Source organism: Bos javanicus, chromosome 4 (genome assembly GCF_032452875.1).
Source record: "Bos javanicus breed banteng chromosome 4, ARS-OSU_banteng_1.0, whole genome shotgun sequence".
NCBI lineage: Eukaryota > Metazoa > Chordata > Mammalia > Artiodactyla > Bovidae > Bos > Bos javanicus.
The window spans coordinates 88,575,490-88,595,509 of record NC_083871.1 but is presented as its reverse complement, the minus strand read 5'-3'; the positions used below and the strand labels follow the sequence as shown (position 1 = coordinate 88,595,509).

Sequence of the window (20,020 nt, the reverse complement as noted above, 5' to 3'; positions counted from 1 at the left end):
TAATTTTTATGAAAGAAACAACCAATATTTACTGTTTTGTTGCTACTTATTAAATTGTGTGATATGTTGTTTATGTATTGTACATATATGTGCTCTGTGTGTAAAGGCTGTTAATACAAACAGTGCCCTAATATGAGTCATCTCCTTTATTTTTGTTCCTTTTCTTTTTTATTCCTAGAGGTTTTCTTATTGGTGACCCTTATTTCAACTTTTATTTTTTTCTAGGATGGGAAACTATTGTGGGAACAAGAGCTATACAATAACTTTGTATATAATAGTCCTAGAGGATATTTTCATACCTTTGCTGGAGATGTAAGTCATATTTCCTTTATTTCCCTGTTTAGTGTAATTGCGTTTACATTTGTCTGTAGAAAGTATGTGCTTTTTGTGTAAATCCATTGTATAAAATATAAGGAGTTATTTTACTTTTAAAAGCCTAGTCACAGATATTACAGCTTAATAGGAAGCAATGGCTAAGATTTTAAGGGAAAAAAAAGGTTTCCAAGAGGAATGTAAATGTAATTTGGCATGTAGAAGAGGTTTCTTTTTCATCTTCTCTGTCTTATATAGTTTTAACCTGTCTGTGTGATTTTGGACAAATAGTTTAACTCTCTGAATTTTAGTTTTCCTGTCTATAAAAATGAAACCCCTAATCCATGGTAACTTTTAAATATTGAAGATTATATTGCCATACAAATTATTTTGTGAAAGAATAATTCATGGCCTAGAAGAGTACTAAAATGAAGTGTTAGCTGTTCACTTCTCTCCAACTCTTTGCAACCCCATAGACAGTAGCCCACCAGGCTTCTCTTTCCATGGATTCTCCAGGAAAGAATACTGGAGTGGGTAGCCATTTCCTTCTCCAGGGGATCTTCCTGACTCAGGAATTGAATCCAGTTCTCCCGCATTGCAGTCAGATTCTTTATTGTCTGAGTCACCAGGGAAAGTGAGACAGGGGAAACAGAATTTTAAAAATTTATTGCCTGTACCTGGGAACAGGGCTTCTTTGGTGGGTGAGGGGTAAAGAATCCACCTGCACTTGCAGGAGATGCGGGTTCGACCCCTGGGTTGGGCAGATCCCCTGGAGAAGGAAATAGCAACCCACTCCAGTATTCTTGTTTGGGAAATTCCATGGACAGAGGAACCTGGAGGGCTGCAGCCCATGGGGTCACAAAAGAGATGGACACAACTTAGCAACTAAACAATAACAACAACAGCAACGTACTGGGGGACAATGTTAAAATGATTTTTGTACTACATACTCACAGGAGTTGTCTGAGGGAGGACTAGATTGAGTGACTTTAATACTCTTTGTTTGCATATTTGTATTTCCTAGATTTTCTACAATAAAAGGTTGGATTAGATGATATATCTGTCTTTTCAAAATGTATTTTCTTCTTTCTTTGTTATTTTTCACATTTTTCGTCATTGTATGTAAATATATGTACATACATAAAAGTGTGGACTAAATGCCATTATAATGTCAAGTGTGTTCTCACACTTTTAATAATGTACGTGAATACCTGTAATTAAGCTGCAAAATAAAATCATAAAAAAGAAAGAGTTGATCTGCATTTGATCAGTGTTTCTAGTGTTTGCCTTTTCAAATCCAAATGTTTACAGAGCTCTATTGAAGGATCAAATTCTGTTCACTCTTTTTTTTTTTTTATTGAAGATGAAGTATCAGTTTAACATTTGAGTGTCTACTGTAACATAATAGTAGTCTTTTACTCTACCTTCTCCATGCTTTTTGCCTTCTTAAATTATTCAAGTGATTAAGTTCTTGTGTGCTAATAAAGTAAGGTTGCTTTCTTCAGAAATGTGCTTTTGTTGGTTATTAACTTTTTTGTTAAATAAAGCTAAATTTATAGGTTTTGTTGTTTACCTTTTCTGTTGAAAATATTTCAGACCTGTCAAGTTGCTCTTAATTTTGCCAATGAAGAAGAAGCAAAAAAATTCCGAAAAGCAGTTACAGACTTGTTGGGACGACGACAAAGGAAATCTGGTAAGCATTTTTTAAAAATTTCTTTAAACAGGAGCTGGCTGTGGCTTACGGGACAGATCTGTTCTACCATCTATTTTTGTAAACAAAGTTTTATTAAAAACAACTATACTTGTTGATTTACATATTGTTCTTGACTATATTTTCTCCCACAACACAGTTGGATAGTTGACAAACACTATGAAGCACAAAGCCTAAAGTAATTCCTATCTGGCCCTTTACACAAAACAGGTCACTAATTTTCCCTTTAAAAAACTGACTATTTTTATTGGGTTGATTTTCTTTTTTTTTTAGAGAACTCCAGTAATCTTTTTCGTTGATAATATTTAACATACACTGACTCTTAATGTTTGCATTTTTATTTCATTATTTGTAACTCACATTTTAAAAAGTATTCTATATTTTGTGAACAAAGACTTTAGGCAAGCCTAGAAGCAGATATGCAAAGTTGCAAACAAGATCTGTAAACATTGCTTTTTCTGTTTTGTACCTAATGTTGTATGTTATAAAATCATAAGGAACTTAGTTTAATGCATGAGACTCTAATATATATAAGACATTAGCAAATGATGCAGGATAATATAGAGCTTTAAATTCATTGATGTAGAACTAACTACTCAACAGTAGTCAACTACCAGGCATTCCTGTTGTAAAGTGGGAAAAGAGTGATTGAGAAAGGTAAATCTCTCCAGAATCATCTTCTTAAGCAGATCACTTGTAGGACAAATAGCTTATGGGAGATGCAACCAGCAAATAGATCCCCTTGAAACTAGCTATGCTCATATATTCCTTGAAAAAGTCTTTTTGTACGTCCAAGTATACGTTACCCCAGTTTGAAAATCACTGTATTCAAGGATCTGCTTTACCAGTAAGAGGGAATAAATCATGAAAAAGGACAGGAATATAAAGGCGTGTGTTACATTTTATACATGTTAACTTATTTTAATGGGTTTCCAAGGAGGAGGTAATGTGCAAAATGAAAATAAAATGAACTGAGTTGTTGCCTCACTGTCATCTTATTATATCCTCTTTGTAATGAGTGAATAGAATTATTAGGCACCTATTGTTTTTTACTCCTTTTTGGAACCAGGGTTGTTTACCGCTTGATTCCATGCTGTGGAAGAATTTAATTCTGTGGAAGAATTTGAGGTTCAGTTCCTATTTCAGTGACATGTTGTGGTGCTAGGCCAGAGGCTCCCTGGAACTCCTTTTAGTCAAACTGTGTGACATTTTCAATATAAAAACAAGTTTAAAACACTTCTTACCATGTGGAATAATTGACTTTGAAATAGATAGGGCACCTAAAGGTGTCTTTCACCTGGTGCAGGAATTCTGTTTATGCAGTTCTTAAGCTTTTAGTCATAGTGTTTCAGAAGCAGAAAGATGGAAACCCACATGGGAGACAGCTGATTTATCACTGGGCATCCTGTCATGCTAAGTCAGCCTTCAGCCTCGCCTCTCTTTAACTTAGATGCATGGGGACCAACTTTTGGAGCAACAAATAATCAGCCAGTTTTAATTTGGAAGCCATCTACCTACCGTGCCCTCCTTAGGCCTTCACTTCTTTAGCTTAAGCACTTCCATTTTGTTATTCCTCACATAATATAATTTATAGACTCACTGTCTGTATATTGTGCTCTGAATGCACTATAGATTTTTATATCTTCTTCAAATGATCCATATTTAGAAAATGGTCCTGCTTCAAATATGATGTTCAGGTTTGAATGTAGTACTCCAACCATGGTATGACTAGTACTGTGATACTAAAAACTTCCCTGATATGATTAAACACTATTCTGCTAATGTTTCTAGTAAACACTTTACACCATTCGCTTTCATTTTTAGTTCAACCAAAGATCTCTTTTTTTCTTAACATGGTACTCAAGCCAGGATAGTGTTATATTCTAAGTAATTGCATTTTAGAACTTATACTCTGAACTTTACATTATCTCAGCATATTTCCATGTTTGTGTCACCACCAGTTTAAGAAGTATTTCTTCTCTGGATGCAGATGTAACATCACCTTAGAAACTAGAGATTTGACATTCATGGACACAGGATGTGCTTATATCAAATGTTTCAGAAAATTACTTCATCAGACCACCGGATGGAGTAATCCATTTGTATTTCCCATTGCCAGGATTTTCAAATTGCCCCTCAATTAAATCCTATTAATTTTAGGATTGTGACTGTTTAGAAACTAAATATTTTATTATATTTTTATTTATGGTATTTGGAAAATTTGGAATATTTTGGAAATATGATTTTGGAAAATTTTGTATTACAAAAGTCTGTGGAAATTGTGTTTGTTGGAAATTCTTCAACCACTTTTGAACTTTCATGAAAGGAAAATTGTGTCAAACCTAGTATGAATGCAAGACTATGAGTATGAATGCAACAGGTTAATAGCAGTTCTCTTGGTATTACTCCTCCTTAGTTGGCTATAGTTTTTCAGTGTTATTTCTGTCTGCCCCCATGCTTAGGCATCTATAGGTGTTTTCATTAGCTTTATGCTTTCATTCAGTCCCATAGCTTTAAATACTATTTGCTGCTGACTCCCAACATTTTATCTACCCCCTTTGACCTCATTCCTGACCTTCAGACTTGTGTGCTCCAGTTGTGTGTCAGAATAGCCTTCAAACTTATATGTATGAACAGAACACTTAATCCAGGCTCCCCAACCTGATTTAGACCTGCTCCTACTCTCCTGGTCTTCCCTGTCCCAGTAAAAGGCATTGGCTCTACCTTGTCACTCTGGCTCACAGAGGTTCTTCATAAACCCTATCAGTGAGTCCTATTGTCTCTGCCTTCAAAAACGTGTCTTGAGTCTGTTTCTCACTTCTGTTGCTACCACCCTAATCCAAGCCACCGTCGTTTGTCATCTGGACTACCTAACGCTCTCACTTGTCCCTCTGCTGTCACTGTATGCCCCTTACTCTCTCTTTTCCACATAATAACCAGGCAGAACTTTTAAAAACAGATTAGATCATGCCATTTGTATTCAAAACCTTGTAAGAGCTTCCTATCATATATGAAATACAGTCTATATTCCTTAACCCATGTCTTGTGGGATCCTACATGCTCCAGTTCCCTGGTTTCCCTTCTGACTTCTCTCCTTCCACTCTTCTTTGGTTCACTGCAGTCCAGTATTATGGTTTTGCCTTTATGCTGTTCTCTCCTGAGGGCCTTTAAATATGTTCCTTCTCTTGCTTTATTCAAATGGTGCCCAAATGTCAGTTCCTCAGAGAAACTCTTATTAACCACTTATAAGAGTAAGACAGTTTAGATGAGTTAATTTTTTATGTTGGTTTTTGTATTACATATGTCTAATAATATTCTTTCAATTTATTTCCTAACAGAGAAAAGACGAGACCCCCCAAATGGTAAGCTCTTCAATAATTATTGATCAAAAAAATTTTAGGTTGTAATTTAATCCTTGTAGAAACAAGTATCATAGACATTGTGCTCAGTTGCTTCAGTCATGCCCGACTCTGTGCAACCCTATGGACTGTAGGCCGCCAGGCTCCTCTGTCCATGGGATTTTCCAGGCAAGAAAACTGGAGTGGGTTGCCATTTCCTTCTCCAGGGGATCTTCCGACCGAGGGACTGAACCCAAGTCTCTTACATCTCGGGCATTGGCAGCCAGGTTCTTTATCACTAGCGCCACCTGGAAAGCCCCATCATACACATTAATACCTACTATTTAATATGTATGATTAAATACTGTAGTATATTGTGTTCTTATTTTAAAATAAATAATAGGTGGGGACTTAGAAATGTACTATTCTTTGGCTTTTTTCTAGGATGAGGGAAGACAACAAAGGCTGCCGTTCATTATTACATCTTAATTCCTTATGTACAGTTGATTTAAGTTCAAAAATTATACAAACTGGTCTTAATGTTTTCCTTAAAAAAAAACAGTAAATGTTATCTATCATATCTCTTCATTTCCTGCTCTCATGTTTCTTTTTTTTCTTATTTCAAAAGATTATTTTGCAATGGGAATATGAAACTAGCCCCTTTCAGAATGAACACTTAACTATTCTGGTATGTTTAAATACATAGTAGCTGTGCTTACTGTGCTGATGTGTTTAGAACACATAGTAGCTGCACATAATCCTCTTTAATTTGATAATGAAGTAATGTGGATTGAAGTATTAGTAACTGAAATAATACAGATTCATTTATTTAAAATATATGTATTTATACTAAAGAATAAAAACAGGATACTAAGATATAAAGGACAAGGTCCTAGATCTTTTGTGCAGAGTTTCATCCTGGGTCCCATAAACTCTGGCTGAAGTTTTGTGCTAAATGTTGTATATATGTTCTTTTCTCTGGGGAGAGGGGATCCATGGCTTTCATCACATTGAAATGGGATCCCTGATCCTATGATAGTAAAGAACTGTTGTTCCAGGAGCCTTTGTTATAGTGGGGAATATAGCTGCTGCTTTTTCAAAGGCATCTCAATTATCTCATCAGAATATAGGATGATTATTCAGGGAAACATTTAATATAGTACAGAGTTCTTAATATATGACAACTGTTGGTGGTGGTTGGTTTTTGTTTCTTTTAAACCAACATATTACTTTCTGATTTTGTCCTTAAATTTGTTTTTGTGATATAATAACATGAACCAGACATTGCTGTATTAAATTTTGGATTATTTACCTTATTAGAATTTTTTTAAAAACTTGACTACCTTCAATAGTACTTAATATGTGCCAAGCATTGTATACTTTGACTTTCTCTTTGAATGGAAATTTTTAATACTTAGTCCTGTAACAGGACTGCTTGGGGATAAATAAAGTAATCAAAGTGTTTAGCATGGTGCTTAATACTAGTTACCATGATGAAGACAGTGACAGTGATCATACTCACAGCTACCCTTTAATGGTCATTTGCTACCTGCCAGGCACTGTCCAGAAACCAATTGAAGTAGCTGCTATATTATCCCTGATGTAGGTGAGAAGACTGGCACGATAGGTGACTTGCTCAGGGTCACAGAACTAGGAAAGTGGAGCAAGATTCAGTCTCAAGTGTTGCAGCTCCAGAGCCTGGCCCCGTAACCACTGTGCTGTAACCACTGTGCTACATCAGGATAGTTTTGAAGGAAAAACTGAGACCTAGAGAGGGTACGTAACATGCCTTGAGGTGTGCAGCTAGTATGTCACAGAAACAAGGGAAGCAGAGCAGCTGAGCCAGAAATCTTGCATCTGTGAACCTTTAATGTAGCATTAGAAGTTTTTCCACTTGTGTGCTCAATATTTCAGTCTCCTCTTTTAATTTATTAAACTATTTGGCCTTCTGTGAGCATATATTAAGTAGCAGTGTGGAAGGCTTCCTAGTGTTAGCATCTTTAGGGAAAGTAATCTGAGATTATAAAGTGTAGATGTTGTACAAATAACATAATTAAAGTTAAGGATGTAAGTACTTTTTGATTTCTGTAATTTAATTAATACATATAAAATATGTTTTTGAAGAGGCACCTAATCCACAATGGTTTGAATTTGGATATTCTTTATGTGACAATGATGTTTTATAACTTTATTATCCCTAGTAAGAAATACTCATAATTAAATTTAGTTTCTTTCTCTGAAATGGTTCTTGTTTTAAAATCTTAAAATATAAAGTTTTAACCTTTTGGCACAGTGGTCCCAAACTTTTTTCATTAAATAAACAGAAAATTTAAAAATGGTATTGTTAAAAAATTATACAGCATGTGTTGCCAATATTTGCATACTTATTTATTTATAAGATACACGTACAATTATTAATAGAAATTTTCATATTTTTCCCTGCAGTGCAGTTGCTTGCCTTGTTCTCCCCATGGTGGAGAGAGGACTCAGGAAGGTGGCCTATTGCTTTTCTGCATTTGCTGCGCTGCCACTAGGTGGCGATGGATACTTTTAACTGCCTTGCAGAGTCCATGCAGGGGCTTTGTCCCAATCCTCATTTCGATCAGTCTAGCCGACCTTTTCAAATTGTAACTGTAAAAAAGACACTTTATGTAGAAGTAACATGTATTCCTGCCCTAAAGTACAATTAGGACATGTGTTTTCCTCATTAACTCCTAATCCATACACTTTTTTTTTTTCTTTATTGGTCAACCTCACCTTTTAACTTAGACACTTTCCAATGATTTGTTCTCAGCTTTATGACTGCTTGACATCAGAGGTCACTAGGCCACCTGTTTCTCAACTATTTTACCTTGGTGAGAGCTCTCTGCTTTTTATGTAATTAAGCGGAAGAGTTTAGTTTGTTCTTTTAGTTTTAAATTTAACTAGAAATGCTGTTGAGTGAGAATATTAAAAAACCTTTTCTCTGACAGTTGTCGTTCATCAGAAGAAGGTAATTTGTCATAACTGCTTTTTGAAAAAGAAGGGAAACAGCCCCCCTTCATTATGTATTTACGTAATACATGTTCTTAGGATGAATGTAATTTCAGAAATGGAATAAGTAAAGTTTACTAGAAATGATTTACTTCTGTTACCATATCTTTCATAAACTTTATTTTAAAAATGATTCTGTACTATATACAAGTTATTAATTTTTTAGTCTGTCACTTTTAACTATTTAATTAGGCTTTAGAACATTATTTTAAATTTATTTCCTAACATCTTCAAACTGTAAAGTAAATGCTGCCAACAAAAATTGCCAAACACTTAGTCTCTTGAATGTGTAAAAAGCCCTTTTTTCTAAATTTTGAAACTCATAACCATTTCTTGTAACAGTTGGACCACAAACTAAGAGAACTGATAAATTGGTAAAGACATAAAATATACTTATTGTAAAGTTAGTGCTGTTGATCAGTCTTGGCATTTAACTGTTGTGTAAAAGGTACTCTAGTTAATAGAGTAGTGGACTAGACACCAAGACAGCAGAGTTTACCTTTCCCTTTGTCACTGACTGTGTGACTTTAGACAGGTCACCTGCCTCTTCCTGTCCTTAATTGTTGTTTTTTGTTTGTTTTGTTCTTTATTATAGAAAGAACACATCTGAGTATCATTCTGTTGGTGATGACACTGTCCTTAGTTTTTGTCTATAAAATGAAAGATTTTGAAAAACTAGCTAATTTCCCAGCTTATACCAGTTTTTTTAATAGGTCTCTAAAATCTGAATTTTTCTATATAGACTTAATTAAGTAGTGTTTTAACCAATACTGATGAAGTTTCTGTGAAATAAGTAAGTAGCTAATGGCACAGCTTTATGAACTGCTTGGTAGATGCATAACAATATATCCACACCTGATTTTGGAGGAGGGTGAGGAGGGGAAACTTTGGTATTTATTCTGAATATCAATTATATTTCATTCCTGTCCTTTTCATCCTTGACTTTCTTCAGAGATGGCTGAGTCATTTTCTCCAGTGAGTTGTAAATCAGGCTTACAAGAATCTTAACTTTATTATTTCCCAGAAAAGAATTTACTAGCTTGAATAATTTAAACTGTTAACTTTACCAACTTTATACCATTTAGGATATTCTTAGGATAATAGGTTACTTTTATATAAACTAAAGTAACATCAAAATATTTTTATTTTTCCTAAAATTAATTATAATTGTTAAATTTTTGTTTTGTTTTTCCGGCTGCACCACACAACTTGTGGGATCTTAGTTCCCCAACCAGGATTGAACCCAGTGCTCATGCAGTGAAGTGCAGAGTCCTTACCACTGAAACACCAGGGAATTCCCAAATTTCTGTTGTTTTATAATGGAGAATCTGGTTATTCCTTTATTATTGCTTTTTGGACACACCTATTTCAGGAAGGATGACAGCATAAAGAGAGTATCTAACTCTGATATACCTCAAACTGACTTCAGTTCAGTTCAGTCACTCAGTCGTGTCCGACTCTTTGCGACCCCATGGACCACAGCAAGCCAGGCCTCCCTGTCCAAAACCAACTCCCGGAGTTTACCCAAACTCATGTCCCTTGAGTCAGTGATGCCATGCAACCATCTCATCCTCTGTCGTCCCCTTCTTCTCCTGCCCTCTATCTTTCCTAGCATCACGGTGTTTACAAATGAGTCAGCTCTTCGCATCACGTGGCCAAAGTACTGGAGTTTCAGCTTCAACATCAGTCCTTCCAATGAACACCCAGGACTGATCTCCTTTAGGATGGACTGCTTGGATCTCCTTGCAGTCCAAGGGACTCTCAAGAGTCTTCTCCAACATCACAGATCAAAAGCATCAATTCTTCTGCACTCAGCTTTCTTTATAGTCCAACTCTCACATCCATACATGACCACTGGAAAAACCATAGCCTTGACTAGACGGACCTTTGTTGGCAAAGTAATGTCTCTGCTTTTTAATATGCTGTCTGGGTAGGTCATAACTTTCTTTCCAAGGAGTAAGCGTCTTTTAATTTCATGGCTGCAATCACTATCTGCAGTGATTTTGGAGCCCAAAAAATAAAGTCAGCCACTGTGTCCACTGTTTCCCCATCTATTTGCCATGAAGTGATGGGACTGGATGCCATGATCTTAGTTTTCTGAATGTTGAGCTTTAAGCCAACTTTTTCACTCTCCTCTTTCGCTTTCATCAAGAGACTCTTTAGTTCTTCTTCCCTTTCTGCTATAGGGTGGTGTCATCTGCATATCTGAGGTTATTGATATTTCTCCCAGCAATCATGATTCCAACTTGTGCTTCTTCCAGCCCAGCATTTCTCATGATGTACTCTGCATATGAGTTAAATAAGCAGGGTGACAATATACAGCCTTGACATACTCCTTTTCCTACTTGAAACTAGTCTGTTGTTCCATGTCCAGTTCTAACTGTTGCTTCCTGACCTGCATATAGATTTCTCAGGAGGCAGGTCAGGTGGTCTGGTATTCCCATCTCTTTCAGAATTTTCCACAGTTTATTGTGATTCACATAGTCAAAGGCTTTGGCATAGTCAATAAAATAGAAATCGCTGTTTTTCTGGAACTCTCTTGCTGTTTTGATGATCCAGCGGATGTTAGCAATTTGGTCTCTGGTTCCTCTGCCTTTTCTAAAACCAGCTTGAACGTCTGGAAGTGCATGGTTCATGTATTGCTGAAGCCTGGCTTGCAGAATTTTGAGCATTTCTTTACTAGCGTATGAGATAAGTGCAATTGTGCAGTAGTTTGAGCATTCTTTGGCATTGCCATTCTTTGGGATTGGAATGAAAACTGACCTTTTCCAGTGCTGTGGCCACTGCTGAGTTTTTCAAATTTGCTAACATATTGAGTGCAGCACTTTCACAGCGTCATCATTTAGAATTTGAAATAGCTCAACTGGAATTCCATCACCTCCACTAGCTTTGTTCATAGTGATACTTCCTAAGGCCCACTTGACTTCACCTTCCAGGATGTCTGGCTCTAGGTGAGTGATGACACTGTGATTATCTGGGTTATGAAGACCTTTTTTGTATACTTCTTCTGTGTATTCTTGCCACCTCTTCTTAATATCTTCTGTTAGGTCCCTACCATTTCTGTCCTTTATTGAGCCTATCTTTGCATGAAATGTTCCCTTGGTATCTCTAATTTTCTTGAAGAGATCTCTAGTCTTTCCCATTCTATTTTCCCTCTGTTTCTTTCCACTGATCATTGAGGAAGGCTTTCTTATCTCTCCTTGCTATTCTCTGGAACTCCACATTCAAATGGGTATATCTTCTTTTCTCTTTTGCTTTTAGTGTCTCTTCTATTCACAGCTCTTTTAAGGCCTCCTCAAACAGCCATTTTGCTTTTTTGCATTTCTTTTTCTTGAAGATGGTCTTGATCCCTGTCTCCTATAATGTCACGAACCTCCGTGCATAGTTCATCAGGCACTCTATCTATCAGATCTAGTTCCTTAAATCTATTTCTGACTTCCACTGTATAATTATAAGGGATTTGATTTAGGTCATACCTGAATGGTCTAGTTGTTTTCCCCACTTTTCTTCAATTTGTCTGAATTTGGCAATAAGGAGTTCATGATCTGAGCCACAGTCAGCTCCCGGTCTTGTTTTTGCTGACTGTATAGAGCTTCTCCATCTTTGACTGCAAAGAATATACTCAGTCTGATTTTGGTGTTGGCCATTGGTGATGTCTGCGTGTAGAGTCTTCTCTTGTGTTGTTGGAAGAGGGTGTTTGCCATGACCAGTGCGTTCTCTTGGCAAAACTCTATGAGCCTTTGCCCTGCTTCATTCTGTACTCCAAGGCAAAATTTGCCTGTTACTCCAGGTGTTTCTTGACTTCCTACTTTTGCATTCCGGTCCCTTGTAATGAAATGATTGCTGCTGCTGCTAAGTCACTTCAGTCGTGTCCGACTCTGTGCGACCCCATAGACGGCAGCCCACCAGGCTCCTCCATCCCTGAGATTTCCAGGCACGAACACTGGAGTGGGTTGCCATTTCCTTATCCAATGCATGAAAGTGAAAAGTGAAAGTAAAGTCGTTCAGTCGTGTCCAACTCTTAGCAACCCTGTGGACTGCAGCCCACCAGCCTCCTCCGTCCATGAGATTTTCCAGGCAAGAGTACTGGAGTGGGGTGCCATTGCCTTCTCCATGAAATGATTAAGGGGGTTCTTAAATGTTATTAAGTATAAAGATAGGAGAGTAATAATTTGCAGCATCTTCTTTGAATGGTGTTGCTAATAATGATGAGTAATGATAAATTGTAAGAGGAGAGAAAACAGAAAGAGAAGAATGAGAAGTAAAAAGTGAGCACTAGATAAGTCTATGAAGATACTAGTATGACTCCAGTTCAACCCTTTAACATTTGAATTCTCATTATTTTTAATAAGTCCCTTTTTTGGAAACTACAGTGAACTCAAATCTTGAATCTGAACAAATTTGAAAATCTAGTTCTTTATCTCCTATTTAATAAACTTCCTATATTGCTTAACTAACCTTTAATTTTTGGTCCAATTATTGTCAGATTATTCCTTGATGCTAAATCAGCTTTTAATGGTTTTATCCATATTTTTCACTAGCTTCCATTTTTTTCCAAGAAGAATTTTTACTTCTTGCCAATATGAGCAATTTCCTACAGAATTTTGTATGAAACTATAAATAGAACTTTTAGACATTTACATACTGTACTTAATGACTTTGAATATTAAGGGAAAATAGCTGAATTGTGTATATCTTTTAGTTGTGTACAAATTATTTGTCTGATAAATTGGCAGATGGCATTTATAATTTTATTTTTACTGTATTTCATCTTCAATAGTAGAGTTGAGGGAGAAAAAATTAGTTATATATAGTTTCCCATGGAGATAAGTGTTTTTTTTCAGACAATGTTTATGAATAGGTTGCCTTTGAGGTTTTCAGGATAATTGAAGAACTATTGTCAAGTTGGCATTTAGTGATCACTCAGGATACATTAGCCTATAATTTCTTAGAGTTTCTATCTGCCATTCTATGGTTGTGTTGGAGATTCCATACACCACCCCTCCAGTTGGTGATTCACTAGAAGGACTCACAAGACTGAGCATATAGTAAAGATCTCTTACAGTGAAAAAATACAAAGCAAAAACAAAAAAAAAAAAGGGAAAACACGTGGGATTAAGTCTGAGGGGAACCACACACAATCTTCCAAGAGTATTCTGTCATTGGTCACAGGGAATGTGCTTAATTTCTCTAGCAATGAGTTGTTGCAACACACATGAGATGTGTTAAGGAGAAACTCAGTGCCTGGGGTTTACTGGGGGCTAGTCATGTGGGCATCTTCTGTCTAGTACATACCAAGATTCTAGACTCACAGAAGGAAAGCAGGTATCAGCATAAAACATACTGATAGTACTAATAGTTGAGACACAATGAGCCCATCTTATCAGGGAATAAGAACCCTCTTAAAATCCTAGATCCTTAGATGCCAGCTAAGGGCCAGCCTTGCAAGCAGGCCTTTCTAAAGATAGCAGTCTTAGGCCTACTCTGTTAACTCTTTCTCTGCATAATAGTGATTATATTTTATACAACGTTTTTAAAATTGTCATTACTATGATCATCTCAGAGGAGTTTGGTCTAATAGGAAGTTTTGTCATACATTAAGAGAATCATACATTTAAATGGAATCTCTGAGGAACATGTGTTGCCCTTCAGTTTAATTTTTAAAGGAATTTTTAAGATGAATTTGTTTCATTCAGACTTTCATACCTTTAAGAGCAAGAGTACTTTTATGAATTATAAAACAAAATTTTTTGTGCTACATTTAGTGTCACTTCTGGAGATGCTGTTAATAATACCTGAAAATGCCTAAGGTCTTTTTGCTGTTGATCCTTGTGGAAGATGGAATGTTTTAAGAATTTTTGTGTCTTAAATTTTTGAGCTATATACTTCTGATAGCCAAAGTATATGTATAGTAATGAGAAAGATGCTACTAGACTTAAATATTACTGTTTTGGAAAAAATGATAATAATAATTATATAAGCATTTTTTTCCTCATAGACTAATAAAGTTGAAATAAAGAAGTAAAACTAGATTTCTTTACTAGATTTAAAACAAAGATGCTTCTTTTCTTTTATTCTTCTTATGTAATGTATGCCACTTTATTAATGAATAATGTGTTGGATGTGAAGCTTGTAATAGTCAAAATTTAATGGGTCAGATAAATTTAAATTCTTGTTGAAAATTCATTGTACTTTATGAGATTTAGTATTATAAAAATAGTTTTCTTTGAAATAATGTATCTATGCTAATTTAAGAATTTGTTATAGACTTCTGCAGTTTAAGAATTTTTGAAATTTATTATTTATAAAAATTAACATGTGATTTTAAAACAAATAATTTATAGTATTGAAGTGGTCCTGCTTCAGAAAAAGGTATTTAAATTATAAATTATGATTGTGATAATTCTTAAATCTCTTTCATATTATTTTGACTTTATTTGCAGGTCCTAATCTACCCATGGCAACAGTTGACATAAAAAATCCAGAAATTACAACAAATAGATTTTATGGTCCACAAATCAACAACATCTCCCATACCAAAGAAAAGAAAAAAGGAAAAGCTAAAAAGAAGAGGTTAACTAAGGCAGATATTGGAACACCAAGCAATTTCCAGTAAGGCAGTTCTTTTATTATTCTTATCTTTACTTTTGATTTATTCATTTCTGCTCTTTTTTTAAATTGTTAGAAAGTTCTATTTTCTTTTTGGGAGACCCCTTACCTTTATCGCTTGCATACCTTCTGCTATAATTTTGTTGTTGGAGTTTTTAAAGGCTATTGATCAATAGACTTTTTAAGAATCTTAGTTACTTTACTTTTCCACCTATCAGAAAAGAAAAATTAGAGTTGTTTTTTCAACTAATTGTTGGACATGAAAATGAAATCTCACTTTTCTCTATAAATGATATTTGGAAATTACCTAAAGGCATTGTCCTATTCTGTTTGGGCTGCTAACAGAATACTGTAGACTGGGTAGCTGATAAAGAACAGAAATTTATTTCTCACAGTTCTGGAGGATGTAAAGAGGCAGGCAAGATTTATTTAGTGTCTTGTAAAATCCCACTTCTTAGTTCATTGCCGTCTCCTCATTGTGTCCTCACATGTTGGAAGAGGGCGAGAGAGCTCTCCAGGCCTCTTTCTTAATGGCACCAATCCTATTCTTGGGGAATCTACCTTCATGACCTGATTACCTCCCCAGATCCTCATCTCCAGGAATTATCACATTGGTATTCGATCTCAAGATAGGAATTTTTGGAAAACTCAGTCTATTGTAGGCATCAAACCTTTGATATTCATTCGATGTATTTCAAGCATTCTCCTGTGCATTCTTCATTTCTTCATAACAGAATTCCTGTTGTCTTACACATGTAATGCTTGTATTCTTGGAAATGGATGCTCAGAAAGGTTGTGCAAAAATATTAAGGCTCAGTTAGTAGTGGAGTTGGGGCTAGAATCCTGGTCTCTTGACTACTTACACTTTTTTTCCCTGAAAATGATTTTGTCTATGAGAAACATTAGTTCAGGCTAAAAATTCACTGGTTGGGTTGGATTTCATGTGTATTATGTTTTTATTGTCACTTACGCGTTTTTTTTTTCTGTTTTTTTTCTTTCTGCTACTTTAGACACATTGGACATGTGGGTTGGGATCCGAATACTGGCTTTGATGTAAGTTATTTTCAAGCCATAAATGTTATAACTCTAAATATGTAGGAATGTCATGTCCTACCTTTAGACTTTTATGCTTATACATTTTTGTGAGTTCTAGTGTTTGGTTGAATGTGCTTATATTCATGTTCATATTCCACTGAGGTTTAAAATCATATATTGTTCTATCATTGATGGCTAAGTCTCTAAAGAGAATTTTTTTTTTTAGGCTTTATCTACTATAATATGAAATCTCTATGTTTTGAAAGCCAAGAGGAGAAAATTGTTTCTGCAAAGTGATCATTTGAGGGGAATATAAGCCAGATTACTTGAAAGTACTATAGTCACATTCTGAATATCCAAAGATTGTCTAGATCTTTGTATTCTATTGCTTCTTCTTGGTGATTTCGTCATTCATTCATTTATAGCATTTGAGCAAAATAGTTGAAAATTGGTTACCTAAGTATACATATTTAACATTTGACTGATAATCAGGGTTTGGAAAAATTATGTTGAAAAGAAATATTATTTGTGATTAGAATCAAAAATTATTTTGGTTACTTTTTTATTACTAGAACTACAGTGTTAACACCACAATATTTAAAAAAAAAAAAAAACTTTATTTTTTTTCTATTAGGGTATAGCCAATTAACAAACAATGTTTTGATAGTCTGAGGTGAACAGTGACGGGACTCAGCCATACATATACATATACCCACTCTCCCCCAAGGGCTTCCTGGGTGGTTCTAGTGGTAAAGAACCTGCCTACCAATGCAGGAGACATAGGAAATGTGCGTTCGATACCTGGGTTGAGAAGATCCCTGGAGAAGGTCATGGCAACCCACTCCAGTATTCTTGCTTGGAGAATCACATGGACAGAGGAGCTTAGCAGGACAGTCCATAAGTTCACAAAGAGACATACACGACAGAAGTGACTTAGCATGCACATTCTCTCCCAAACTCCCCTCCCATCCAAGCTGCCACATAACATCAAACAGAGTCCCATAGGCTATAGAGTAGGTCCTTGTTAGTTAAGCATTTTAAATATAGCAGTGTATACATTTCCATCTGGCAACCATAAGTTCCTTCTCTAAGTCTGTAAGTCTTCTGTTTTTTTGTAAGTAAGTTCAGTTGCATCATTTCTTTTTAGATTCCACATATAAGGGATGCCATGTGATATTTCTCCTGTATTTGATCTACTTCAGTCAGTCAGTATGACACTCTCTAGGTCCATCTGTGTTGCTGCAGATGGCATTATTTCATTTTTAATGGCTGAGTAATATTCCATTGTATATATGTACCACCTCTTCTTCATCCATTCCTGTCAGTTGACTTTGAGGTTGCTTCCATGTCTTGTCATAAACAGCACCACAGTGTTTTTGAATGCCTCTTTGTCTTGGGCATTTTACAGGGTACTTGGGTTATGAAGAGGTACTTGACCTCAAATTTTTTAATAGATTTAATAATACTTTTTGTGGTTATTTGTGATTATATCTAAATCTTATTTAGGACAAGGTAGAATAGATGAACTTTAGAGATGTATCATTCATGAAGGGATTGGTAAAAATCAAAATAAGATGCTTTTTTTTACAAAGGTAGGAAATAAAAAGAAAACATAAAATATAAAGCCTATTCTTTGTTCTTATCTTTTTCTGTTTTTTATAAGATATTTACTTAGCATATAAATATTCTAACTATATTAAAAATTTATAAACACAAAAGAAAATAATTTCATAAAAGGCACAGATATGAGAATAAAATTTCAACTTGCTGTTGTGAAAAATTGGGGATAGATTTTATAGTTAGCAATTATTTTATCTGTTGTAGCTGAATAATTTGGATCCAGAATTGAAGAATCTTTTTGATATGTGTGGAATCTCAGAGGCACAACTTAAAGACAGAGAAACATCAAAAGTTATATATGACTTCATTGAAAAAACAGGAGGTGTTGAAGCTGTTAAAAATGAACTGCGAAGGCAAGGTAACTTCTATTTCTGTTTAGGCATTCTGACTATTTTTCCTTTGAATCTTTTGAAGTCAGTTGCGTGGATGACAGCTACATATGTTCATGTGAACCTTCCTTAAGCAGAATGTTGTAATTTATGGGATAACTTGTTTAGCCCAGTGTACTGGATTTTACATTATTTCAGTATAACTAAAAAACTTGTCAAGACTTTTCTAACTATTTAAAAGTCTTATATTAAATTCATGAAAATTCATACAAAGTCTTCTGGCTGTTTGGTTTTAGAATAAAAAAGTGTAGTTGCATATTTCACTTAGTAAATGTTAGAGACCACTATCAAAGTTGCATTTATGATAATTAGAAGTAGTAATTTAAATATAATTATGAATTCTATAATGTATAATAAGCATTTTTAGAATATAAATAATGCAAAATCTTTATTTTGAAATAAATTTTTTTCTTAGCTAAAATATAAAACTTGCCATTTGGTACCTGCGAACACAAACAACTTGTACCTTTTTAAGATTTGATATTTTATTTAAATCACCATGTTTTTTGGTCATATTTTAATAATTGTCACAATTAAATATAAATACACTTAACTCTGAGTTTTCCAATATGACTGTTACCTCTTTACCAGTTAATTCACTGGGGGCTACTTTTCTTCCTCCTTTTTGCATACTCGTGATAAGACAGTATAGCAAAACAAAAGCTCCAGATAATCAAAGCATTCTTTTGAAGAATTTAACTAACATTTTAAATTAGGTATTTGACCTACCTGTATCTTTTTCACTGCTGATGTTCATTCATTCATTCATATATTCAGTAAACATTATTGTGTTAGCACTAGTCTCTACTCAGGATATTTAGATACAAAGATATGGTTTCTGCCCTCAGAAATCTTACTATCTATTGTGACAACAGATAATGTAAACAATCATGCAGTCATAATTGCTGTTGTGGAAACGCAATGCTAATTCCACTGAAAATAGTATGATGATGATTTATCTTATTTTGTGAAAAAAAATCACATTTCCAAATTGTATGGATTTTTAATAAAAACATCTGGGCAACATTGTTTTTAAATGCTGCCAAAATAAGTCATGGTTATAATTAGTGTGCAAATGATGGAGGTCTTGAAGACCTAGTTTGTTCTTTGACTGTCTTTTTCTCCACTGTTAACATTCACCTTCATCTTACACCAGATGATGCTCAGGGTCTCTCTGAACTGTTTATAAATACTCTTGGCATTTATTAGACAGTCCATATTGCTGGCCTCTCGCCTGAATATCTGTAACTGAGAGTGGTCTGTATTAACTTGATTGAGTTTGTTTTTTTAAACTTTCTTATTACTGCTTTTTATTCTAGTTGCTTTTAAAATATCAAATTAGGCAAAGTGCTTAATTGAATTACCTAAAAGCAAAGGAAAAAATTCATAGGCATTACAAAAAAAAATACTTGAGAAACTTAATACTCAAGAATCTTAACTCCCAGTGTGGAACTTTTTAGACACCCAAGAATGATTTTATAGAAGATACATTTTTTAAGAGGAAGAATAAAAAGATAATGATTTATTATGGAAATGTTTCCTAGGCAAAGCATATAGCGTGTTCAGAAGTATGATAAAAATAGGGAGAAGTTTATGAAGTTGCCATAAAAATAGGTTTTGTAAGACCTGACTCAAATTTCTTGGAATTATTTTGTAATATCATGTAATCAGGCTTGTAAAAAGTGGAATTATTTTGTAAAATCATGTAATCAGGCTTGTAAAAAGTGGTAAACCTTATCATTTCCAGTATATCTTTTTGTGTATCTGTGCAGTTGTTTGAAGTCCATTAATTTATAATAAATAATCTGCTCTTTAGGTCCACCACAATGGAGTGGTATGTATGGGGATGTTATTTGACCCAGTGTCCTAAATTATGCATGTGTTTATTTTCAAAGAAGCTATTAACTCATATATCCTGCCTCCAAAACTAATATCCAGTAAGGTTTTCTTCCCTTTATTCAAACTAATGTTTG

At 34.8% G+C, this 20,020-nt stretch overlaps 1 protein-coding gene across 2 annotated transcripts in view; it reads left to right on the top strand.

The window, feature by feature from the left end:
• WASL (WASP like actin nucleation promoting factor) overlaps positions 1-20,020 on the top strand; it is an 81,689-nt gene that overhangs the window by 44,632 nt on the left and 17,037 nt on the right. Inside the window, exons 3-9 of one of the 2 annotated variants that reach the window (XM_061414582.1) lie at positions 226-312; positions 1,909-2,005; positions 5,362-5,385; positions 14,838-15,006; positions 16,014-16,056; positions 17,863-18,016; positions 19,864-19,881. In XM_061414582.1, coding sequence (XP_061270566.1) covers positions 226-312; positions 1,909-2,005; positions 5,362-5,385; positions 14,838-15,006; positions 16,014-16,056; positions 17,863-18,016; positions 19,864-19,881 — 592 coding nt within the window. The remainder of the gene's footprint in view (positions 1-225; positions 313-1,908; positions 2,006-5,361; positions 5,386-14,837; positions 15,007-16,013; positions 16,057-17,862; positions 18,017-19,863; positions 19,882-20,020) is intronic. The other variant, XM_061414583.1, reaches the window with a different exon arrangement.